Below are 26,877 nucleotides of genomic sequence, written 5' to 3' on the forward strand. Positions count from 1 at the left end.
CATTTGTATTCAGGGAGATTCGCACAGATTCACGATACAGATATGAATGGCCCTTTTGACAAATTTCTCTTTGTAACGGCTGTGTTAAATATACCCATTAAAGTTCATCCAAGTTTAATACATCCACCTCCTTTGTCCATGATAATCTTTTATTTTATAATCAGCTTCCTCTAATGAAATGAAATGAATGCTTTCCGCACGCTAACTGCATGAGTGTGCTCTTGTTTAACCTCAGCAGACGTTTCTGTGGCATGATCTCATTTTAAACACTAAGTTAATGAAAAAAACAGTAACAAAAGACATCGGTGATGGCGTTCCAGCAGCAGTGTGGGATCATGAGTGCTGTTCTTCATTGTTAAAGGAGATCTATTCAGTGTTTCATATGGTTTCATATGCATGTGAAAGGTCTTGAAAGTTAAAAAGGTCAAAGTCAGCAGAACAAGAGCTCCTTTCTCCTTCAAAAAACACTGCTCCTGAATTGCCTCGTCAGTATTCCTGCCTTTAAGTCATGACATCACACTATGCCACCATGCCACAATTGCACATTTGCACAATTCATTCCTAGCAACCTGTTAATGGTGCTTGGTCAGGCATGTGTGAGCTGACCAATTAGAGAAGACTAGGTATGCAGGAGGGGGGGCTAAAACATAACGTTTCAGACAGACGGGGAACAAAGTGCTTCAGCAGTAGACAGTATGAGAACACCGATGCGTATTTTAAGCATTTAAGCATGTAAACCTTTTCTAGTGGTAACCCGTTTTGCCCTGTACACAAAACAGCCAGCAAATGGAACTTCTCATTCCTATGGAAGTTGCTTTAGCACTACTGTGCTAGCGGCGTAAACACCAACACTCTCCCAGTGCACCCAGCAACTGGTTTGGACCGCTAACTGCATGGCTAACTGGCTAGCTAGCTAACTAGCTGACAGCAGCTACAGTTCGCAGTAGGTAGCAGTTACGCTAGTGATATGCTGCCCCCTATCTTTTAGGAGTATGAATTTCACAGGTAGCCATTTCTTACATATTGCACCTATCACGCGGTTGTACATTCAATTTAAGATTTTCAGAACACTAAACGACAGTAAATGTTATGAAACAACCACAGTAAGATATATATATATATATATATATATATATACATATATATATATATATATATATATATATATATATATATATATATATATATATACAGAGAGAGAGAGAGAAAGAGAGAGAAAGAGAGAGAGACACAACACACACTGTGTGCATGTCACAGATCTTGTGTTTGATACCATGATCATGTATGAACTACAGTAGTACACCCCAGCTTTTAGGTTAGAAATTTAGCACACACAAAGGTCTATGGTAACACACTCTTACCAAAACCCACTAAACTAGAATGCATTCTTGTATTCTGTAACCTACACAATACCTGTACTAAAAACACATTCTGATGTGACCTACAGGCCAGAGACATAAGACATTTCAGGCATTGCAACTAGGACCTGATGACAGATACCTCAGACATAAAAAATCACATGGAGATGCTGAGAACAGTTCAGCACAGCAGAATTGTGTTTCACCAACAGCTGTACGCCTCATGATGACCTTCCTGTACAGTAGGTCACAGTCTGGCCTATTTCTCTATCGCTACATCCCTGCTTATAGCCAACCTGAACGCCCCTGCTTCTGCTTCCAAACTCTTTTCTTAAAACAAGAGAATAGCACAAAACTCCAAAGAGTCTCTGTGTCAAGTCTTATAAGTTTGCCAATATTCAACCTTGATCAGCGTCTAGACGCGCCGTGACACACAAACAAAACCTGAGAGCTTCTCCTGAGTGCACTGTATCAGATGTAATGACCCCGGCTGCCTCTAGTCCACTTATATAAGGAGAGATTACACAAGCAAAAAAACACCGCGAGGAGCAGACGAATATAGCTCTGCAAATCTCCGTGTATATTTGATCAAGCGTGTGAGCTACAGTGTATGTGAGGGGAGCAGTGAAGTGTGTTTGAAAGAAAAGAAGGATGTGCATGAGTCTATATGTCAGCGAGGGGTGGAGGCAGACAGACAGAGATGGAGGGGAAGAAGGTGGGGGGTGCACACTTTCTCTGTGGTTTGGGAAAAAGAGAGCAATTTATCATCTCAGCGCTGCTTGAATGTATAAACTGTTTGGGCTGTAGGAAATTTACATTCTATACTTTGGCAGTATTGTTTCTGATGAGAGTCAAAGCAGTCAAGTTAATGCAGTGAATTAGTGTGAGAACAAAAAGGGAGCTGGGAGGAACAGGAGACAGGGAGAAGAAGAGGAGTAGGAGGAGGAGGAGGAGGAGTAGGAGGAGGAGGAGGTGTGTGAAGTGGAGGTGTGGGTCTGACTTAAACAGCAGAAGGACTGCTGGAGCTGCTTCCACACTTCAAGGGCTTTAGTGACAGGGAAGCTGCTCTATTCAGCAGCGTCAGCAGTTTTGCTTGTGTGTGTGTGTGTGTGTGTGTGTGTGCGTGCGTGTATGTGTGTGTGTGTGGTACATGTGTGCCTATCCACAGGGAATGAAAAACTCGCCATGTTGTTCTCGCATAAAGCAAGGACACTTTCCTACACAGGCGCAAAGGACAACACAGTTGACACAGCCACATACCATTCAGTGCACTGATACATGGGTGAGCTTATTCACTGTACTGACACTAGGGGTGTTCCAACAAGGGTGCCTCACGATTCGATTTCGATTATGGGAGCTTCGATTCTTCGATTCTTCAATTATAACGATTGTCGATTCAATCTGATTATTGGTGCCACGATTCTACGATTATTGCGATTTTTAATGCTTTTTTACATACAAGATTGATATTGTCTTCATATGTGGCTACATTTGTAAATAAATAGCCTATCAATTACCTCAGTTCCTCTAAAACTACACTTATTAAGTAAATAACAAGGTTTTTTGAACATTTGACTTGTATTTTTCAAAGACACAAAATATTTTATTTTATGACCATGCAAACATTTGCACTTTGACCTACTTATCTTTGACCAGGGAAAGCTCCACTTGCACAAGAGCCCCCTCTATTGGCGGAAACACTGAAAACAGCAAATCGCGTAGGTCTTGTCAGTCGTCGTGTTTGCTCTCTCATAAAATCCAAAGTGCTTCCACAAGGTTGCAGTGAACCCCAGTGGCGAGAGAATCGGCCGCTCTTTGGGGGCTGCTAAAGCTGTTGCCATTTTGCAAAGAAACCATCGTTACTGCTCAGTTTGTTGTGGTCACACTCACTAAACAGTCCGGGCGGCGCGCGCGTGCTAAGGTTCCGGTTACCTGTTTTTTGTTCCGGTCTTGCGGCAAAAGCATCGATTCCAAATCGTCACGTGACGCATCGCGATGCATCGCCACATCGATGAATTGCACCCACCTCTAATTGACACGGGCTGTTCATTAAAATTCAGATATATTAGTGTGCATGATGAAATAGATATGTAAGGTAATATTTGATGTATTATTATTCAATAACTCCCTGATTTAGTTAATTCTCATGTGACATCTGGATTGGGATCAAAAAACGTACGCTTGAATATGTATTAGTACAACTGCAGTGCAAGGCAAGTTACTTGAAAAATGTAATGGATTTCACATATAACTCACATAAACATAACGTATTTTTATGAACAACAACAACACAAAAATCCAAACGCCATCTTAAACTGCAAGGCAGTTAACAAGCAGCCGATCTTTATTCACCGATATCATCAACCATGGAAGTGTAATATGGAAACAGTGTCGGGGGGGGGGGGGGGTACCGTTCCTTCCCACAATTGCTACTCAGTCACACATTATTATGGATTACACTGCTTTCCTTTCAAGACCCATCCTCCACTGCCTCTGATTAGGTTGCGTCTATATTTTTTCGTATTCGAAGCCTCAACTGCTTTGTGGTCCTCGTACTCCGAGCTAAATACATCTGTCACATTTTTTCTTTCCCATCCATAGAAGAGGGGGGTGGCATGGTGAAGTTCAACTGATATTCCCCAATAGCACCAAACTGACAGAGGTTTTTATGGCCCTAAGATGGAGGGAGGTCTGGGGGCCACCATGAATATTTAACTGCACCAAAAATGAGACCAGAATCAGCTAGCTAGCATGCTGTTTTCTGTATACTGTATGTCCAGTGGTTGTTTCGATGTTATAATGGGTTTTGTCTGTGTTTTCCTTGTGGTCAGATAGTAAGACAAACAGCCAGCGGCAGCACTAATACACCAACTTGTGGGCAGGAATTTACCAAAGTAAACACAACAAATTCTAGAGTGCTAGCCAGAATGAATAGGCTAGGTGTCCGTAGGGTGGACCAGTGGCAGGGTAGTCCAGAATTGCGTTAGCCCAGAGACACTGTATCACGTGGAACCAGCTCCAGAGGAGCTGCAGCAGACCGGGCAGGAGGTCGAACAGGTAGGTATGTTTACCAGGGAAACTACAGCTCATAAACCACCATACCAGAACCGTACAAAATAAAGACAGAACTGGACCAATAACTCCAGTCTTCTCTGCATAAATTTTAAATCTTGTAAGTGAAATATGGCTGCCTTCAATCCAGACAACCCACATTGGTTTGACTTTACCCCATGCTGTACAATTCACAAAGAGACAAACAACAAGCAGGAGAAAATCCCCACTGCGCATAGTGTTGTCAGACTCACACTGACTGTTACTAAACGATAGCGAAGGAACCATAAAAGAGCACTTTGTATCAGTCAGGAGGCTACGATGAGTGAAGAAAAATCAACGTGAAAACACACAGTTGAGTCCGTAGTACGGTGGCACCCAGCAGTAAAGAGCAGCCATCCCTGGCTGGCACATAGGACACCCATTCACTCTGTGACAGGGTGTCACACCACATGATTTATGACGGGTAATTATGGTTATGGAGGTGACATCATATCCTACTCTCTGGCTGCCGCATGTATCCACGCTGTGTATATGTGTGTCTGTGCATGTGTGTGTGCTCGCATGTGTGTTCGTGACTAATTAGTTATGCTGTCTGGATCCAGCAGCGACTGTCTTTGTTTTCCTACAGAACGGAAGACAAGGCATGTCACAACAACATATCTCGCAGTTCCTCCAGACGTGCAGCAGTGCACACGCACTCACACGCGCGCTCAGACACACAACATTTGCACATATGGGTCCACAACAGACTGCCTCTGCCTCGCCTTCATGCTCACATTTTTAACGTTTTGTTCAATCCAAGAGAAAATTGGACTTTTTTCACCTCAGGTTGGCCCAAAAGTAGGGCTAGGAACAAGAGGCATCACTCACACCTCTTGACAGAGCTAACCATCAGTTTACCACGGTCTGAAATTGGCAGCAGCGAGAAGCATACAATTAGAAATCATTACTCTGCACCTAACTGCCGCTGACAGGCATGGGCACGACAAATGAGGAAATGGAAAGATTATAACACAATTTCTCTCTCCTGTACACATCTGCTAATTCACTTGCCAGGTCTAAATAAATGCATTCATTTAAAAATGATTTGACAAACCGTGCCTACCGCTTGGATTAGAGACACCGCGGCTACAGAGAAAAATATCATATATTTACAGGATGCTTTGCACCGTTAAATCAAATCCATCACCAACCTGGAAGGCATTTTTTAACATATTACATTATTTCTTGAACGAGCACTTTCATTTTGTTTGAGGAGGCTAAGAAACTCTGCACAGGTCACACACTGCAGCGAATGTGCAGAGGTCACCGTGGGACACATGAGTGCCCTTATTAAGCCAATTTGGAGGAAACAAAACAATGCAAAAAAAGGACAACAGATTAGACTCACTGCCTTGAGTCACCATAATGAGTAGCATTACTTTTTTTTCAGTATCCACTCAGAAGCATGTCCATAGCCACAGGGGCCTCATTTAGGAACGGGCTCGAAAAGTCCATATTTGAACTTTAAACTGTAACAGCAGCGGCAGAAAATCAAAACAACCTTTTACTCTCAAAAGTCTCCACAGATCAGCATTTAGATTTTGTGTAAAAAAACATACATCTCTTTGCTCCCTGACCCTGAACAAAAGTGACCTTTTGCAGTGTTTCACCCTTGACTCAATCACGAATGAAAACTTCTCAAACGCTCCGGCCCGCGCTGCTGTTTCCTAACCAGGGCAAGTTAAACAATGCACGCACTGGCCTCAATTTAAATTCACAAGGTCATAAAGAAATATGATTCATATAGCACTGCTGGGCGGATGTCCAAAAACCTTCCTATCCATCCCTGCATTAGCATCCGTAAGTTAAATATCATAATTACAACACTCACCGCAAGAACCCGCTCGACTGTACCTGATATCGTCCCGTCCATCTGTAAGTGAGCAGAAGTCGGCAGTTTGTGTGGTTTGGCGCTCCACTCTCCTGCTCCATTGCTTTTGCACTCACAGATCTGCGTTGCTCTTTCCCCTCCTCTGCTGACTGAGCATCACACTGTGCCTCCTGCAATGCCCCCGTCAAGCTGCGTAATTTGGTGGACGGCACAAACACTGAACAATTATTGGTGCGCATAACATCACACTCGACGTGTCTTAGCCTTAGCCATCACAAGCCAACGGTAAGAATCATGGGAAGCACACAATACTGTACTATTGTTTGTTTTTCATCTGATTATTGCATTAAAGGTGTAATATGTAAAGAATTGGCTGCCTGTCTAAGGTCAATCCAAACAAAGAGTGGGCTGCATTTAACCAGTTTGCTAGATAGCTCAGTTAGCTGTGCAGCTAGCGGTCCACACTGGGAGCTCGAGTTGTATTCTGAGACAGGACGGGCCGTGGCTAGCTTGTTAGCCTGCTTACTTTATGAGAAAAAACTCTTGCAACACAATACATAAACATCTAGCATCAAGCTTCTTACTTTCTCATTATAACTGAAGTTATTTTTTGAATGTTATCAAACCAAAATTCATACATATTGGATATTTAAAGGAGACCTTTTATGCTTTTTTTGGTTTTTGCTTTCCTTCAATGTGCTGTATAGTATCATGTCCATGACACGGGTCATGAAATCTAAAAAGGCCAAAGTCAGTGGGAGCTCCTCTCTCCCACAGAAAACGCTGCTCTTGAAGTGCCTGAAAAACCTTGTCAGTAGCTCCGCCTTTAATTCTGTGACATCACAATGTCAAACATTTGCATGATTTATGCCTCAATTCACAGTACAAGTGAAGCTAACTGAGAGCTGAAGACAGACAGAGCCATAATGAGTGGTAACTGACCAATCAGAGCAAACTGGATATTCAGGGCCTTAAAGAGCCAGGAGGTAAATCAGACTGTCTTAGACTGAGGAGGAATACAGTGCTGCAGTATGAAAACCCAGTTATAATTCTGAGCCTCAAAATGAGTATATATACAATATATCGCCTTTAAAGAGAAAGAAACATTATAGTTGCTTTTTATATTGAAGCTTAATTGGCGAAGTTTCAGGAGCAGGACCACATCTCAACAGCGCCAACTTCCGCATTTCTATAAATAACCACCTGACCCTCTCATCTGCTTCGCTCTCGTATTCTGCACCCCTCCCCCCCACCCCATTTCTCTCTGTCTGTTTCTTCTTTCTCTCCTCTCCTTCGTAGGTCCATGAGGGGGTCCGTCGCTGCCCGGGAGCGGCGGCGGATTCTCTACAAGAATCCCCACAACGCACTCGAAGAACTCAAAAGAACCAAGTTCTTTGACACTTCGTTTTCCTTTGTCCCTAATAAATCCTTAAACGCATCTCGTTGATGGTGTGGTCCTTGCTAGTGAAATTCCAGTGAGAGGGACTGAGTGACATCTACAGGTGAGTTTTGCAGTTTTCAACCAACTAAACACACCTCACCATACTTATGGTGTTAAAACAAGGTCCTCTCTGGAGCCAGTGTTTGGTCTGTCCTTCCTGGGCTACCATAGAAACATGGCGGTGCAACATGGCAGACTAAGGTAACAAAAACACGATTCTTAGTTTCAGGTGATTATATACTGATGAGTATATGCAGTAAATGTGAATATTATATATTACGTTTCTGCCCCTAAATCCTACACACTGCATGTTTAAAGACTGTCTTCCATTTAAGTCTATTTATAAGAAGGAGAAGGACAGTCTCTCACCATGGGGGAAGAATAATAACTGAGGGCTGAACACTGAAACCTGCCGGAAACATGCAGGACTGACTTCTAAAAGAAACTGCCTGCTCATCATCCCTCGCAGATGAACGGCTCAGTGGTGAACTCAGCCGAGTCTGTAATGTTTTGATAGTTCACCATCATCCGCGGAATAGCATGAGAACATCTCCTAAAGCCCACCAGAGGATTTCCTTCACGCAGACCCCGCAGGTAGCCATGAGCTTCACAACCAATTCTCAGGTTTAGTAATCAAAAGCATCTTCACATCCTCCCTTTCCTGTCTGCCTGGGCTATAAGCCTCGCTGTATTGCTGCTCAGTGGGCAGCTGGCTAAAGGAAAGGACAAGAGAGATTGTCATCATGTCTCCCATTGCTTCGTGTTTCATGAAAAACTTTCATCTGAGAGACAGCTCTGATCCACAGAGAGCAAAACGCACCACAACACCTGAACAGTTTGCTCAGGTGTTAGTCTGTCTGCCGTCTGGTATCGACAGCCTTCCAACCACCTCAGGCCCCTACGGAGCTGCAGTTCTACTACTGGAGCTGTTTAGCATATCCCATTTATTAGTAGTCTGCTAGCACCTTCCTGCCGTCTGCTTAATTGCTGCCAGTGTAGATCCGAGTTTATCTCTGTCAGGGTGTAACTCAGAGCCAATACTGCACATATATGAGGTGACAACAGAATCAATAAGAGGCATATATGCAAATGTAGTTATCACGTCTGTTTCTGTATCGATACCCTACCATATATTTCAAATACATTTGTTTTTTTTTTAATGCATGATTCCTCAGTTTTTTTGGGGTTTTTTTTGTGTTGTGTTTCCTATTTCCACACAATGTCCAGTGAAGACCATGTATCTCCAAATTTGGCGATTTTTAATTGTATTAAATGAGGATCAGAGGACATTTTCTTCAGGGATAAATGGACATATTTAAGGTATGTCTTAGAAGAGTGCCTACAGAAAAAATAATTACATATTGAAATGACTTTAAAGGAGCAATTTGTAAAAAAAAAAAAAAAAAAAGGCTGGAAAACTGGAACGTTTTTAACAAGGTGTAAAGAAACAGTGTTGACGTCAGGCAATAGTCTGATGCCCCGCTAGTTTTAGAGAGGACATACACGCCAAGAAAACAAATTAAACTTGAACTCTTGAATCACAGGCTCTACAGCTAACCGTTAATTAGCTAACTGTAGCCAGCTACAGCATAGATTATCTAGCAAAGAGCAGCAGTTATCGGTTACTTCAGTGATATGCTGCCTCCTATGAGCTACATTCTTATTCTGGCCATATTTTACAAATTGCACTTTTATCTTAAGGATATATAGCCACTAAATTAAATTAGCTACCAGGTTAGCTTGTGGATTTTGTTCCCCATCTCTTACATTGTGAGGAATGTTTTCATGGCTAGTATGGACTGGAAGAATCACTACTGCCAACAATAACTCTTTAAATATACACACGCATGTACACCAGAGTATTGTAACACTGTCAGTTAGACTTTTAATGTTAGCCCATCTTTTAAGATTACAAAAACCCAGTAAAAAAAAAAAAAAACTGCTGAAACTCCTCCCGAAGCTGTAAATAGGTCAGTTCTGGTGAGCTAGTGAAAAGTTGACATGTTGGAGATATGTGGTTTTCACAGGACGATGACACACACTGTCGGTCTGGGGAAGATTCAGACAGCCACATGCCACCTCCAATACACAGCGGAGTCACCTGCTGCTTCTTCTCACCTGCAGGCAAACAGCTTAACCAGGTTTCAGAGGCTCACGCCACCGGTGTGACGAGGGCGTGATCCATCACGGACTTCTCACCCACAAACACAGACTGCCAATTTCATTCCCTGGGAGGCACAACCAAGCTGGATATACCTGTCAGGGTATGAAGTCGTTCTGTTTTAACTAGGGTGCACTGATATTTTCTCTGTCTGGATGTGTACTGGCTGTTTCTGAGGCAAAAATCTTTTTTGTCAAATTAATTGGATCTTCTTAACGAGTCACACTATCTCTGTTTGATTTCATTATTCATTACACTGCCGTCCATGTTGGCACCGGCTCAGACAAGCTGAGCGCCGAAATTATGACAACTGTCCAAGAAGATGATGTAATTTAGGTTGTGTCACAGCAACAATGACACATTCCCAATCTGAGCATTTAAATTCAAGCTGCATGTAGGTCGCCTGTCTCCGTCTGCAGCTCTGCGTCTTACATCCATATGATCCGGATCACAAGTGGATAGGGAACCATGTCTGTGTCATGTCCGAGGAGATGGACAAATACATAACCGGGTCACCTTACACAACAGTGTTTTGCAGTGTTCTGTTCTGTACAAACCAGACAGTACACTGTGCCACGTAAGCCTTTCAAAATTATGAGCCTCGTGTTCTCAGAACTTGTCCGTGTCTTTGGAGCATACTACAGTACAACACCTACCACTATGACTCAGAATTCCTCTATCATGCTAAATTGTTTCAGCCCAGTGCTCAACAATGAGCTCTCTATGTTCAGTACACACTGTGCCACGACGTCTGAATGCTCGCTGAGGCCCACATGAAGTCTGAATGTAGGTGGGGTGACGCTGCCTCTTCTGTCCGGCAGTGCTCATGAGCACCTATTGTGAGGACCTGCTGCAATTTGCCACTGTCTGTGCCCCGCGGCCTCTTTTCTCCTTGCACCCATGTCACCTTGAATAAACTGTTATGAAGCTGATTAACTCTCAAAGTGATTCAGACTCTGATGCGGTAAGGGACTGTATGAAAATGATCAGGCAGGAAGCTATCGTGAGAAAGGATGTGGTTTCTTTGTGTTTTCATCAGAGAAATACAGGATACAGTGGATCTTTATGGATATACCTAAATAGATTTAAACTCAGGCTTCCTATCTGTTGAGCAGCTCAATTACAGTTTGGTTTAATTAAGTTTTTTTGCACCTCTTCATCACATGTTTTGTTGTTCATGTTGATATAAATATATATATTTTTGGTCATCTATATGTGGAAACCAAGACAAAAAAATATATATTTCTGTAAATAAAGATATAAGTAGTTCAACATTATTATAGTAAACACTCTAGCCCTCGAGGCTAACATTAGCTAGCAACTGTTGACAGAAATGTAAAATCTCACATCCAGTTGTCTCTGAACAACTGAACCTGTGCAACATGTCACTACTTTAAGGATTTGCACTGCGCTTACCTCCGTTTTGTTTACATCTGCTTCCCCATGAGATCACACGGGAGAGCCATGGAGCCAGAGCGCTGAAGCCACGCCCCCACTGCTGCACAGAGCAGCCTTTGCTGTCTATACAAAACGTATTAAAACCGAACATGTCACGTGTCCAAATTACACCAATTCAACTCTGCTTCCTTGAGCTCTAATCACCAAACCTGCCAAGTGTGAAGTAGATCAGACAAGGGTATAGCAGTTTACTTCCAGTGGGAAATTCTACTGGGGAGTGTCCCTACTAACTGTACGGACAGCCTTTATTTATTTATTTTATTTTTAAATGTAAAGCTTGCTCAACCCCTCCTCCAGAGCCTGATCATTTTTGTACAGTCCCTAAATCATCATCACCATCAATCACTCAGCATCTGGTGCTTGAAGCAGAGACAGCACCAGGATTTATTTGAACTAGCTCTGTTATTGACAGACACACTGATATATGGCACGTCATGATGTGCGCATGAGCTGCAGTGACTTATCTCAGTACTGTTTGTTATGAAAAGCAGCCCACTATTAAAGAGCCGCATGCAGTCATATGTTTACAACTGCTGCCTGTGCCGTGATTTGCCCATTTGTGTCACTCCACAGTTTATCTGCTGATGGAAGTTTAATGGGGGCACTACCCTGTTTATCCAGCCGGGAGCCCCCCGGGGCAGACGTGTCCTGTGCCCCCCTGCACCGCCAGACATCATTTAACCCCGTCCTGCCAGCGTCCACTCTATTGGATTGTACTGTTATGTGCAGTGCGCATCTGTCCACTCAAGCCTCCGATCATCAGATAGGTTGGGCAAACAAACTGTCATCATTGGACATGCACGGCCGACACACACACACACAGACACGCGCGCGCGCACACACACACCATTACAGACAGCCGCTGTCCAGCCCTGCCTGTGCTGAACTGAACCTGGACAGTCAGCAGGCACTTTCTGATGCGTTTAGTCGTCGCAGCGATCAACTGGACAAACTTTTGCGGTGTTTTTTTTTTTTTTTTTTTCTCCAGTACTGGCTGTTGTTGCCTGTCAGAGTTACCTTTACAGTCCAGATTTAGCATCAGAAATCCCACAAACTCAAAAGTCCTTTTTATCCAACAATAGAAGCACGCAGTCCCTCCTTTGAGAGGAAACGTTTCTCTACCCACTCTGCAGCCAGGGAAACTCTTATCTTTAACATGACAGCCATTTCTATTTAAAAGACGCTTAAGTTGGACGTAATGCTTTGAACAAAAAGTATTGTAACACGTCATTAATAACAAAGAGGCGAACAGAGCCTACCTGTCATGTTTCCATCACTTTCTGGGTCCGAACTTTACGCACGAACATGCCGTATTTACCTCCTCTTCCTTTGTCTCCCCTCATAGCGCTGACACACTTGGGATAAAAAAATTTAAAAAAAAGTTTCCTCTCACCCCCTCAAACTTTTTCATCTCCAAACTTCTGTCGGATAAATAATTTTCCAACCATCCCTGACTTTGTGTATTCCTTCCTCGCAGCCTCAGAGGGCTGCAGGAGCGCAAATCAATGGAACAAAGTTAGGCTGCGTGCCATGACAGCAGCGGTGTTTGTGTATTTCTTTGTCCGTGCATGCCTCATGTCATGACTTCGTGTCCCGCCTTCAACTTCACCGGCAGCGTGCGAAAAAGGCGCAATGAAGCTTCCATATTGTCCCTGTAGGGACCTTGAGTGCGTCAGCGATGTTCAGAGGTGCGTTTAGATAGACTTAATGGTATTTCTATCTGCTCTACTATCAATATAAGATTCTATATTATCCCTATAATGTTCCCACAGGGACTTGTAGTGTATCAGCCCAGCAGTGAGCAGTGATCTCTTCTCACTTGGTATGTTGGTATGTTATCACTGTAATATTCCTGGGGACTCTGGTGTGCTAGTAACAGGATAAATTCAACCTTTCCCTGCTCTCACAGAGTGGAACTACAATAATAATGTATAATGCATAGGCTATCACTGGAGACAGAAGGTGAACATCAAGGAAGTCATGGCTACTGAAAACGGACATGGTAACTTTCAAAAGAGGCATAGTATGAATATGCGTTCATTAGGCACGATGAACTAAGTTACTGGATCCGAACACAGTGGAAGAAATGAGATGCTTTACTTAAAGGAGTAGCTCGCCCAAAGATGAAAATTCAGTCATTAGAGGTTTCGTAGTCCACAAAAAAATAAAAATAAATCTTGAGCTTCAGAGAAAACCAGGGTTGCAGCATTCTCCTAACCCTAACCCCGAACAACTGAAGTAGATGGGGACTTGTTTAAAAAAATAAAATACAATTAAAAAAACAAACAAAAAAAACAAAACAGCGAAAACAGATAGGAGCCCATGTTTTTTTTGTTTGTTTTTTTTTTCTTGAGAGCGTAATTAGAGTCGCCAGATGCCCCGAGATCCCAAATTGATTTGAAAAGATGTTATTTACATTCTGCCTCAAGCTGAAATCTTAACCGTAGCTGCTAAGCTAAACGTGTTAGCACTAATCTCGCCTGAAGTGGCTGCACAAGCTTGATTGTACATAGAGGGTGTAAATAACTTCTTTTCAAATCAAACTGGGATTCTCTGGACTTTGGGAGACTTGGGTTACGTCAGACGAGTTGAATGGAGCAATTTTATGGGGGGGGGGGGGTTAAAACAAGTCCCCATCTACTACAGTTGTTTAGGAGAGTGCTGCAGCGCTGGTCTGCTGTACAGGTGAAAATGAATGTGTTTGAGTCGACAAACTTTACCTGACTTCCCATCGGCATGACAGTGAGTAGATAATGACTGCCTTCTATATTCTTTTTGATTTACTTTAAAAGGGCTGATACAATTTTGAGCAAAAGTCCTGCGTTTCAAATGCTGCTCAAAGCAAAACTATGTAGCTTTTCTACTTTAGGTTAACATCTTCAGAATCATGTTGATGCTACAGTGTCTTGTCTCAGTGTGAATGTGTCTCTGTCTGAGCGTATCTGTCTCCCCCTCACTTGTTTCTGCACCGTACAACTTGTGAGAGCGTAGGTACACAGCGCTGCGTACATGTTTACTGCAACATACAAGATTTCACCACATGATATTGTTAGGATGTAATGAGTTTTGTTTGTGGTTAGAACCTGCATTACATCTGACAGTGTCACACCAGTGATTTGTATTTGTGAGAGTGGTGTCGCACTCAGAAATCACATTATTTGCCAATTTGTACGTGATGTTTGGTTAAATGCTCATTCTGAAGAAATATCAATTGGTACAGGTGCGGATGAAATGTTACGAGGTTTAACTTCTTCACATACAATACGCGAGTCTAGTGTGATTGTTTCAGGGCCCTTCAGAGGATCACAGCATACAATTGTGGGGTCGTGAGGTGATAAATGGGATACAAAAAAAAGCCTGAAAAAACCAAGTGCTTTACACAAGTGCATATTTTGGGAATTTCTAAATCACGGTGGAGCAGAAGAATGAAGGATCACTTCAAAAGTGTAACGAAGAACAGTGGATGATGATTGGCTGGTGCAACAAAATACACCACCAGTGTAAGAAATAATGTGATTTTGACTTTTCCAAAGGACTCAAAGAGAAAAATCCACTTGAAGGTTTTCGTATTTTTGTAAAGCAAAACCATTCCCCGCTAAACTTTGAACAACCTTGTGACAGATTGTATGACTGAAAAATGAAAGGCATGAAGAGTGAACTCTTTTTGTGAATACAGCACCCTCACAGAAGTGTGCTTTCTGTGTTCCTCCCATCTGTATTTGAAGCGGACTTGTCGACCTGATCCCTCTCAGACTCACACAGGAAACAAATAAGCTGCTGCGATGGACCATGAAGGTCATCAGGTGTACAGCAGCTTCACTCCTCTCACGGATGCATCTGTTTACACTCATGTGTATCTTCGAGTGGGCCAGTGTGAGATTGTGTGTGTGTGTGTGTGTGTGTGAGGAGAGGGTGTGTTGATTTGACTCTTATTTTTTTTCTCAAAAAAAAAAAAAAAAACAAGAAAAAAGAAAAAAGGAAAAAAAAGAAGGGACACCTCAAACACTATTTCCTGTGTGATGTCAGGCTTATTGCAGCCATCTGGGGGCCGGCGTCTCTTCTTTGGGATGGTGTGTGTAATGACCATGCCTTATCTTTCTCATTATCCGGGCAGACATGTCAGAGGAAGCTGGAGACGACCCTGCTCTCCTGACAGAGAGAGAGATGGAAATAATTACCAATGTCTCTTGTGGAATAGGGCGTAAATTGATACACACTAAATACTGTACCTCAGGGGTCTCTCTCCCGTTTTTTTCTTCTTTTTTTTTCTGCCTCTATTTCTCGTCAGATGTACTAGACAAATGAACGCATCCAGAAGGAATTAATTGGATTTGGGAGCAGTCTCCTGCACGATCCACCAGGACAGACAAACACACACACACCCCCCCTCTGCACCCACACACACACACACACAGACAGACACACACTCATCCTCCTTTATTCCAGTCATGCCTTGCAGAAATGTCTGACGCCTCCCCCCACCTATCCCACCACACCCCGATGGATCAGTCTGTGTCCCTTATCCCTCACACACACACACACACACACACACGCACACACTCAGACACACGGGGTGGCGCAGCGTATTGCAGCCTCTCTCATGGATACAGTGTTTCCATGGCAGCCACGTTTTCTGCACGTGTAGAATCAGACGGAGTAAGAGATGGAGAAAGAGACCACTCCTATCGATTCACTGGCTGGCTATTGATTCACAGTCTGCAGCTGCACACTTGCCTACCGCAAACACGCGCACGTTCAACGCGCACGCACACACAAAGAGTGTAAACATCCGAGGAACAGATTGGATCTTTCTGAATGAGGCCCTGGAATGTGAGAGTGGAGGCTCACCTTCGGGCTTCGACGTGTGTGGCTGATGTGGGGTTTTTTTTCACCGTGTTACATGAAGCTGTAAGGTAACCAAGTGGACGGGGTCAAAGAAGGGGAAAAACCACGAGGGGAGAACACTTGACACTTTTCAGTTCCAGCTGATTTTATTTCCTTCTTGGAAGAAAAGAAAAACAAATAAAAAAACAACAATCTGTACAGAGGTCTGAGAGGCAGTGATTGACCCAAACATTGGCTGGTTTTTGAGCTATTAAACATCAAAAAATGATATTGGCATGATTGGACAAAACATGATCATACACAGCATATTGCACAAATGAAATAAGAAAAGAGGACGATAGAAAAAAAAAAAAGATGTCTCGACGGTACAAAAGAAAAAAAAAAAGAGAGAGAAAAAGAAACTCCTGGACCACAATCATCTTCAACATAAGGATGTCCAAAGATGGGCTGTCCTAGTGCCTGTCGTTGATCATCATCATCATCATCATCATACATAAAACACACAATCTTTGCTTATAGTACAGTCAGTTTACATAAATATCTTCATGTTATTATTCTTTTAAAAATCTTAAACACAACAGCTATAGCTACATATACCTGAATCTGAAATACAAATGCTATTTGCCATGCCATAATATAGGAAAACAATTAGCCTGCTATACTTAGCCAACAGGTACAGAAAGGTTAAATACTATTTTTTGATGCAATTTGCGCAATAACAGATGAAGCACTTCATACATCTCCCTCCCTCCAAAGTCTAGGCAAAGTGGAATGAGTGTGAAATTCCATCCAGTGGTTCAAATAAAACTTATCTTGATAATAAAAAAAAAAGCACACAGAGGTATTAGCTCTATCCAAACAGTGACTCTCTGGGATCTTTCACTCATATACTTTAGGTCTATGTGTACTGGAGAAAACAGTCACCACTCAGACTGGGAGCAGCCTCAGTGGCGCATTGTTTACTTGGCTGGTGAAACTGGAGTCACTGTGCCATTAAGAAGCATGTGGGTAAATACTGTAAACACTGTGTGAGGTCAGATTGTGCCAAAACAACCCCCCCGTCTGCACGTCTAAACACCAATGTAGATCCGAACAACAATGTTGTAGGCTACCCACTCGCCGGGGAAAAAACAAAAAACAAAAAACCCTTTCTATAGATTTTGTACAAAAATACAAGTAGAAAATCATGACACACTCAAATCTCCTTAAAAGTGAGAGACGTCAGACATTTTAAATAAGATACACTTCTAGCCCTTCCGCGCTGGATACAGACAGGTGTATGTGCACGAACACAAACGAGACCTGTACGAGGACAATACTTCTATGTATAAAAAAGTTTGGCCGGTATAAATACATCAATATAAAAAACGTCGTCTGACACAGAGGAACTACAAAGTTGAAGCACTAGGCAGAAAGGATGCGCGTCGGGGAAACATTGGTCCTGAATTGTGCACTGAGTGTTTAAAAAGGTTTTCAGAAAAAGAAAGGTTTCTCTGAAGTTTGGAGTCAGTCTTTGTTTTATGTCCTGCCGTTGAAAGAGAAGCTGGTGATAGTGAATTGTGTCCTATGGTCACACAAAAGATTTTTGCGCAATTACGCAGCAATGAACATTTTTACGCATTTTTAACAACAACAAAATCCTCCTTTTATCTCGGAGGGCATGCGTGTTGATAATCAAACTACTTCGAGTTCGGAGAAGGAGAAAAAAAAAACTACACCTGAATAGCAACTTGATGGTCGATGGGAATTGGCTATATCTTAACCGAAACCAAACAGAAAGAAAGAAAAAACCCAAACATGACGAGCTCTCCAGTAAATGCCCCTTTTCCCGACCCAAAAATAACATCAAGATTCAGAGTTCAGTCTCAGTCCTCATCCTCTGAACGTTTGAGCTCGAGTCCGTGTGTTTCACTGCTCTCTGCTTACATTCACTCCTCCTCCGTGTCCAAATGCAGACTAAGCATTTCCCCCTCTGTCTGCGCGTTCCCGTCAAGCGCACCGAGCGCTGTCCAAGTCTGTGAGCCGCGCGTACCTGGGCATCAACTCGCACACAGGCCACCTTTTTTCTTTCCTGTTTTCACTCTCCCTTATTCAGTGAAAGAACGGCGGAAACGTTGTGGTCTGGGCGCACGCGCCTGTCATGAGGGGGGGTTGTTGAACAGTTCAAAACGTGGTGGGGACGTCGCGGTTCCTCTCCTCACCGTGGTCCTTTTTTTTCAGTAGGTGAACACCAGGTTGGAGATGGTGGACTCCAGCCAGTCTCCTGAGATCATCTCGCTGACCTCCGGGGTGCAGTAGTCGGGGAAGTCGAAGTGAGATCCCGCCCCGCACTCCCCGAAGCTCCAGTCCAAGTCCCGGTCCAGCTCCGCGTCAGAGAAGCCCATGCCGCCCAGGGACATGCTCTCAAACCCGGGGCTCGGGTTCAGGTCGAGCCGCTCGTCCTCAAACTCCTCATCTGATGATGAAGATGACACAGATGAGGAAGAGTGAGAGGCTGAAGGTGTCGGGGAGGAGGCGCGAGCGTACCTGAGGCGCGCGGTGTGTGAGGAGTCGCTGGCCGCCGGGCTCTGCTCCTCGTACAGACTCAGCGGGTCGCTGGACTCGGCCGAGCTGCTCAGAGTAGGACTGGCCGGGACTCCCACAGAGGGAGGCCCGCTCTCCAGGCTGCCCGCCCCGCCGAACATGTGGCCGCGCCTCGCCTCTCCGCCGCGCTTCTCTGGGATCTGTCTGGCTCCAGACACTGACCTGGATTTGAAGAGCGCCTGGTGGTCGCCGGGAGACGTGTAGTCCTGCCCCGGAGCGCTCTTCACGCCCCCCTGTTTGTGCGTCCTGCTCACTCCTTTGGACGCGGGGCTTCTTTTCACGCCGGCTTTGGCGCTGCGCTCCCCGCTCTTCTCCCCGCGCTCCGCCTGCTTACTCGCCCCGCTGCCCGACTTGACTTTCTTCCTGGGCCGGTACTTGTAGTCAGGGTAGTCGGCCATGTGTTTGAGCCTGAGCCGCTCCGCCTCGCGGATGAACGGGATCTTGTCCGTGTCTTTCAGCAGCTTCCAGCGCTTCCCCAGCCGCTTGGAGATCTCCGCGTTGTGCATGTCCGGTGACTGCTCCATAATCTTTCTCCTCTCGATCTGCGACCACACCATGAAGGCATTCATGGGTCTCTTGATGTGACCCGTCGGAGTTTTGCACCACGCCAAGTCGCTGCGCACCCCGGAGGAAGGGGACTCGGGGGTCGGAGACACGTCCATCTCCAAGTCCATCTCTCCCGTGTCCGTGGAGTCTCCGCCGGGGGAGTGAGCGTGGGCGCTCTCTGTCTGGCTCATGTGCTGCACCATCTTCTCCTCCAAGTGTCTGGAAACACCGCTCAGTGCTTTCACAAAGTTCAAGTGCGCAAAAAAAAAAACAACAACCTCTAAGGCTTTCACAAAAACAATAATAGTCCTCACTTGCTCTCAATTCTGAAAAAGTTCACCCAAGTCTCTTCGTTTTCAGTTCAGCTCTCAACTTCTACGAGCGCGCCTCTCGGAAACAGGATAAAAGATTAAAAAAAATAAATCCCGAGACTAACAGCAACTTTCAACTGCCTGTGCGGCTGAAAACTCGTCCTGCTCGATTCAAAACGCGCCGCTGTGGGCAACAGCAGTGTAAGTCCCTTATGTGAACCTGGCTGTCTGCAGCGCAGCTTGTCTGTGCGGTTGAGGAACCATGTGGTTGAATGGAGCGGCTGCGCTTTCTCATAGTCTCCCTGTTTCCTGAGCGCTCTGTAATATTACTGTAAACACAACAACGAGAACCTCGCCGTTTTATACCCTCATCGCGAGATATAAGAGCCAATCGGCGTCTGTCTCCATCCTGATTTTCACCCAGGCCACTCCCCTTCGCCTGTCATTGGCTGAATAAAAAAAAACGGGTAGTAATAATAATAATAATGTGCAATGAGGATCGGTGTGTCTGACCTCATTCCTGTCAGACTCCACTGGAAGAAAGACGAACTTGGTGTGCATGCATGTGTCTGTCTGTCCGTGTGTGTGTGTGTGTGTGTGTGTGTGTGTTTTAGAGGAACACAGTGTCCTTTACCCCCGCTGCAAGGGGAAGCTCACAAGGATATACTTAGAACTTGATTACTTTCATGTGGATGAGTATTGACTAAATTTAGAGGATGGGTAATGGGGGTGAGGAAGTGCTGAGAAAACACACACACACACACACACACACACACACACACACAAAAATAGGCAGCCACAACATGTTGTGTTAGTCACGCTGCAGTGTGGTGAGGCAGGGATGTAAGCGTGAGGGCGAACCCACCCAAACACAGCTCGCCCAACCTGTTATTTCACAAATCATGACAGCACCGGCTCACATCATTACATCACTGCAACCGGGGCGCTATAAGCAGATGCAAGCGAGGTGTGTTTTTATTTACGCCCCGCGTCAGTGCATTACGGTGAGCCAGAGGGAGCTGGGAACCAATAATTAGGAATGTGTAGAATTATGTATGAGGGCCACACAGAAATAACAGAGTCACTCCTGCAGCTCCACATTCCTCCTCCTCCTCCTCCTCCTCCTCCTCCACAGCAGCCACATTATGTTAACACGTCCGTGTCATGTAGGATCACATTACAGCCTGTGTCGCTAGATGTCAGGCTAGAGCCAAAGGGAGCTGATGAGGTGTGCATTGTGTGTATGTATGTGCGCGCGCGCGTGCGAGCACGATGCATCTCCATCCCGTAGTCGGCTGCTTTGAGCCTGCCTTCATTAACCCGTGCAGGTGATGTCATGAGCGCTGACTGACACGAGAGCGTGTTTGTGTGTTTGTTTGTGTGTGTGTGTGTGTGAGAAATCAGCCTCGACAATCAGCGTGAAAAATGTGCTCCTGTGGCGCGATTGGATCTTCGCGTAGCCCAACGACGCGCTCATGATGAGTGTTCTTCATTTACGTCAGCCTAAAAGAGTCAAAGTCTTTACATTTTCACGGCTCCTTCCTTTACACCCCCCCTCGCCCCCCCCCCCACCGGGCGCTTACATAAATCAAACACATAAATAATAATGAGCCTCCTCATCAGTCTATATCTTGAGCTGCCCCAATTACAAGTGTGCACCTGCCACTGGATTACTATCTGCCTCTATCTCCACACACACAGAGGCCAGCATGCACGCGCTCACGCACGGCGGTTTGTTTAAACAGGTGGAGCAGGTATACCTGTAATCTTATCGGATGTGTGAGGAGCAGCTGTCAGGTAGCTTTCCACCCTGTCACCGGCAGATGTGAGGCTCTGGCAGACGCAGGACGCAGAGCCCCGCCACGCTGCCGGCCCCTATCGCTCTGTCATCTTCAGAGCTGCCTGGAGTTGCCATGTGTTTACCCCAAAATACACCGGCGCTTTGTCTCGGCTCTGTTGACGCCTAAAGGGATGGTGTCATTATGAGAGAGTGCTGTGGGAGGCTGGGGCTATTACTGCGACTTCTCAACAGTGCGTGCCGGATAGGTGCGAGCTAGAATTAGACTTCTGTGGGTTTCTTTTTTGTTTGTTTTTTTTGTTTTTTTTTTCAAGGATGTTTCACTGATGTTGATGTTTCTAGGTTAAAGTTGGAGTGTTTTCATGAATAAAAACAAAAAAGGAAAACACTGAAGGGTTGTCGCCGGGAAGTAGCAGGTTGCTAACCTCGGGACACTCCGTTTAAAGCTGTAGCGGGGAAATTCATTTAAAGAACAGCATTAGAGGAGCACTGTGCAGTTTGGGAGAGGGAAATCTAACACCGAATTTTAATGATTACAATATAAATGAGGCAATCGTACATTTTTTTCTTTCCACAAGTGAATAAACAAGCTGTTCTCAGAGAAGAAATAAGGTCCCCAGAACACCGTTTGAAGCTAGAAAGGCGGAAGGGTCCGCCACATATAAACAAAGTAAAAAAAAACAAAGTGTTGTCCTTTAAGTTCACTTTGTTTATTCAGTTTGTTTGTTCAGTCACAAAAACACAGTGCGTTTGATCATTTAGTTTGTTAAGGCATACAAAAAATCAGTCATGAAGAATCCCCCAAAAACTACATAGTGCACCTTTAAAGTCAGACTGTTTACACCGTTGTTGTTTTTTTTCCAAGGATGTTTCACTGACGTTATTGTTTCTGGGTTGAAGTTTGAGTGTTTGCATGAATAAAAACAACAACAAAAAAAAGGGTTGTCACTGTGAAGTAGCATTTTGCTAACCACGGGACACTCCATTAGAAGCTGTAGCAGGAAAAAATATAAAAAGAGAGCAGAAAATAACATTAAAAACACATTTACGTAAGCTTCAGTCAGGCAGGAGGTGTGGCCGTGTTTAATATGCGGCCACACCTTTTAATAAAACATAAACATTAACCTAACGTGTCAGGCTGACCCTCGAGCAGACTGCAGGCCGGACGAGCGTACAGCATGTGACTGAGTGTGTGTAGGCCTGCCTCCTCGCAGGGAGTTGGGTTTATTGTAGAGGCTGCAGCCAAAAAATGTAAAAAAAAAAAGTAAAAGCGGGAGCACGCACAGGCGTCACAGGGTGAAATGAAGAATCCAATAAGGGCGAGCGAAGACGTGGAGAGGGAAGACGCGGGGAGATGGAGTGCATAAGCGCGTGTGTCTCTGCGTGCAGTCGAACAGAGGCGCTCATTACCATCTACTTGCCTTCTTCAACCGCCTAGCAATGACGCGCCACTTTGACCCGGGCTGCTCGTCATCCGGGGTCAGACACAATGAGGCCTTTGTGCGCGTGTGTTTGTGTGTGTGTCCAGCCCTAACTGAATTGGAGCTCTTCCAGGGATTGAAAGTTTTTGCAAGCCAGCTGGAAGTCCCCTCCGCCACCGCTGCAGTTAAACAGAAAAAAACTGAAGACTAAGCACCGATTTGCATACACACACACACACACACTCTGTCTGTGCTCCCTGTGTTGTGTGACTCATCCGCAGGCAGTTTGTCCGCGCTGTGTTTTTTGCGTGTGGATGTGGCAGACAGTGCAGGTGGCCATCTCGCCATATCACCCACCTACTGCTGTCAGTCCTTACACAACAACACTCGCGGAGCCGGTTATTTTTAAGTTGCCGCGGAGCACACAGTATCTAATGCTTCCCTGCGTCCCTCTGTGTTTCTTGTCGACTTTGACAATCGGAGCTAAAAACAGACAAATGCTTTTAGTAATGCTTTGACTTGAGTGGACAAAATAACAGGAACGCCTCGCAAAATGGTGCAATCCCTTTAAAGACGCCCCTGAAGTTAAAGCTGCCCGTTCGCCTCTTTTGTAGTTTTTTAAGGCCTTCATCTGTTGTGTTCTTTCACTACATCATTCCATGACACCATACTGTCCTTTAAGCTGATCTTTATGACCTGAAGCTTCACTCGTCTACTTCCTTCGTTATGTTTGATAATCGAGCCTAAAGTTAGAGGATTCAGAGACACGAAAAGTCAATCATGCGGGGAGTAGTTTCTTCCTTGATCTTCCGTCATCTTTTAAAAATCCTGGAGACACAGAGAAAGCGGTAGAGAGGAAGAGCGGCTGAGCGACATGTGGATGTGAAGACAAAAAAAAAAAAAAGAGAGGCCGTCCTTGTGGGTACAACACGTACAGACCAGAGGTGGAGTGAAGAGTGACTGCAGAGCGGGAGGAAAGAGAGGCGACGGCAAGTTAAAAAAGTGTTCTCTATGAGATGAGAGTGGAGCGATCTGTGAGTCGCCCTCATCCGCTGCCCTCCTCCATCTCTGCTGTAGTCCAGAGGATTTGGGCAAATTGGAAAAAAAAAGCAAAATTGATGGGGGTCAGATGGAGGGAAGCGGGTGAATAAATGAGCGTGAGACGGAGGTGTCGTCAGGGCCGGCGATGCCCCGCCCCGGGTACTCCCAAAATCCCCCGCCCCGGGAAGTGATGACGAAGCAGGTCAGATGATTGCTGTGTCACGGCGATGCAGACCAGCTCACACTTACACTCACCTACACAAATGCATGAACGCACACAAACCCACGGTGAGACAGAGCCAGCTATGTGGCAGTGTACCGCTGCAGGACCCAGACGTGCTGCAGAGTCAAATTGAGAGCGCAGACGCGCACTCGCACACACTGAACTCGCTCCCAAACATAAACACACTCGCTCACACACACACTTACACTCACACACACACACACACACACACACACTCACACTCAGCCACTCTCACAGCTGCACTCTACTTCACTCAGACACTCTGATACAACGATCGGTTTTTTGGGGGCATTGTCTAAAAGCCAGAGGAGTGGGAAGGAGCGGAGAATGAGAGCGGAGGAGTAGGAGGGGGGAAGGAAAGGAAAGAGGAGCAGGATCAGGAGATGGAGAAGTCGTCAACAGAGCTTTATGCTCTTTTGCAAAATTCGTAGTCCTCGCGCTTATCGGTAGCCATCAGAAGGACAGTCGACATGTGACGACTGGAGGATGGACACTTTCGGTATTCTGCATTTTCGGGAAAGGACACCTCCAGGTTCTCGATCTGTGCGGAGCAGCACAGGAGTGGATATACTGCGAAAGAAGAAAGACAAGACAGTTTTTGATTCGTTCTGTTTTTGGGGAGGAAGAGAAGTCGCATCGGAGTTTGGAGTTTGCCGGGTCGCTGCGGCTCTTTGCGGAGACGTCGACGGCTGCAGACACGGGAATTCGGAGAAATCTGGGGAAAGAGACAGGAAAGCATCGGGAAGAAGTTAGGTGGCGAGTGGAGGAAGAGGCAGACAGAATGTGGAGAGGGGGCATGGGAAGGGGGGAGCGGAGGCAACATTGCATGAAAAATTTACCCCCCCCCCCCCCCCATCAAAAAAAAACTCTCCGTAGTGCTGCACATCAGCGAGGAGACGCAGACGACTGCGACGCCTATCTCCCCTCGATCTCCTGCGACTTTACCTTCCGCTCTGCCTCGCCTCGTCTACATCTACGTCGAGGCTTTAGACCCACATGTAAACAACATACGCTGACTAAGCTTTCGATGCTATACAGGAAGCCCACATCACCCCGCACCCCCCTCCTCCTTCCCTCCGCATCCTCCTCCTCCTCCACCTCCTCCTCCGCCTCTGTTGCAGGCACATCCTCCTTCAGGCAGGTCAGGGCAGGCGGTCTGGTTCTGTCCTCATGTAGCCCAGAGAGTGTCCTCAGCTCGGGTTGCGGCTGCAGGGGTCGGCGAGGACCAGGCGTGGAGCTCTGAGGCTCTCTGCCGCTCCAGACAGGCTCCAGACGCACTGACCTACATCAGCCTCAGTCAGACTGGGAGAGAGATGGAGAGAGAGAGAGAGAGAGAGAGAGAGAGAGAGAGAGAGGGATAGGTTGGGGGTGGAGGGTGCGTAGAGAGAGAGAGAGTGAGAGAGAGGATGATTGAGAGCATGGTAAGCGGGGTGGAGAGGAGGCTCGGTTTGCAAACTGTGTAGCATTTTTGATCAAAAAGCGAAGAGGGTGGCACGTCGCGAAGGGAGGAGGAGGGGAGCGGGGGGAAGAAAGAGGAGAGAACTAAAATAAAACTTACTCTCAACCCTCGTTGCACTGTAATAACGCCACAGAAATCCCCCTTTGTCCTCATCATTTTGCTAATCGTTATCCTCGTCTCACTTTTCCCCTTTTTGCCTCTCATCCCCTCCCCATGTTGCCTCCCTCATCCTCTGCCTCTCCGTCTCTCCCCAGCTTGATTCTTCATCATATACCATCCGAAAAAAAACATCTCTCACTGTGGGAGGATTAGCCCGTCTCTGGCTGCCTGCTTATCTGTCTGCACTGGCTTTCAGCTGCAGAGAGCGAGGAGGAGGCGGAGGAGAGGAGCTGGAGGAAGAGGACGAGGAGGAGGAGGGGGAGGAGGTGTGTGTGTGCGCGGTGAAGGGTTTGGCATCTCTTGCTCAGTTGTTGTGGCTGTATCAGCTCGAGTCAGCTTACTGCTAAGTGTGTTCGAGCAGCAGAGGCTCTGCAGTGCGGCAGGAGAAGAAGGGGAACATTTTGTACCGCTGTATGTGTGTGTGTGTGTGTGTGTGTGTGTGTGTGTGTGTGTGTTAAGGCAGGTGCGCATGTTTGTGTGTGTGTGTGTGTTAAGGCAGGTGCGCGTGTTTGTGTGTGTGTGTGTGTGTGTGCGTGTGGCAATTCCTTGCTCAGACTGATTGTGTCCACTCCTGCAATGCTCTGGCGGTGTGTGTCCGACTGGCTGTGTGTGATCATTACTCCCGAGCGCCAGCATCGACACTAAACACGGATCAATACCAATAGTGAGGCAGATAGATCAGGCTAACGTTAGCGCGGCTCCCCCGGGACCTCATGTGGCAGTGTAAGTCAGTCTCTAAAGCAACATACCTCAGTCACACTAACAATGTCTTTATCCTGAGGTGAACATCTATCGGCCCCGGGGAGCCGGGGAAAAAAGGCGAGTGTATCATGAGGTACAGTAAAATCCAGCTGGGTCAGTGTGTCCTGGTAGGGTCAGCGACTCACAAAGAGATTTCAAAATTGAGGATGGTCCAGGCATTCAAGGGGTTAGTTTAGTTTTTCTTCCTCAAAGCCCGTCTGATTTATTGGGAGCTGTCAGTCCTCGCGGTTCATCTGTGAAGGACTAACCCCTGTGTTATGGCTGTGGACATATTAAAAGACGATCTGCGCTGAGATTGAAGAGATCAGAGCCAATCCCGCAAAACACCGGCGGAAAATAATCCTCTATCGTCACCTCGACAGT

The 26,877-nt window shown here is 45.6% G+C and overlaps 1 protein-coding gene and 1 long non-coding RNA gene across 2 annotated transcripts; both read right to left on the reverse strand.

Moving 5' to 3' along the window:
• Positions 1 to 16,313: 16,313 nt before the first annotated feature.
• sox4a (SRY-box transcription factor 4a) lies at positions 16,314 to 20,003 on the reverse strand. The gene has a single exon (XM_030412647.1). It carries the CDS (start codon positions 19,520 to 19,522, stop codon positions 18,407 to 18,409), a length of 1,116 nt encoding a protein of 371 aa, XP_030268507.1. The 5' UTR covers positions 19,523 to 20,003; the 3' UTR covers positions 16,314 to 18,406.
• Positions 20,004 to 22,119: 2,116 nt separating this feature from the next.
• On the reverse strand, positions 22,120 to 26,114 carry LOC115579460 (uncharacterized). Its single transcript, XR_003983652.1, has 2 exons — positions 25,693 to 26,114; positions 22,120 to 25,436 (listed from the first exon to the last, which is right to left on the reverse strand). It is a non-coding gene; the product is annotated as an uncharacterized LOC115579460 (long non-coding RNA).
• Positions 26,115 to 26,877: the final 763 nt, after the last annotated feature.

Source organism: Sparus aurata, chromosome 3 (assembly GCF_900880675.1).
Source record: "Sparus aurata chromosome 3, fSpaAur1.1, whole genome shotgun sequence".
NCBI lineage: Eukaryota > Metazoa > Chordata > Actinopteri > Spariformes > Sparidae > Sparus > Sparus aurata.

Coding starts and splice junctions, on each gene's coding strand:
- sox4a (XM_030412647.1), bottom strand. CDS start 19,522: ATGGTGCAGCACATGAGCCAGACAGAGAGCGCCCACGCTCACTCCCCC.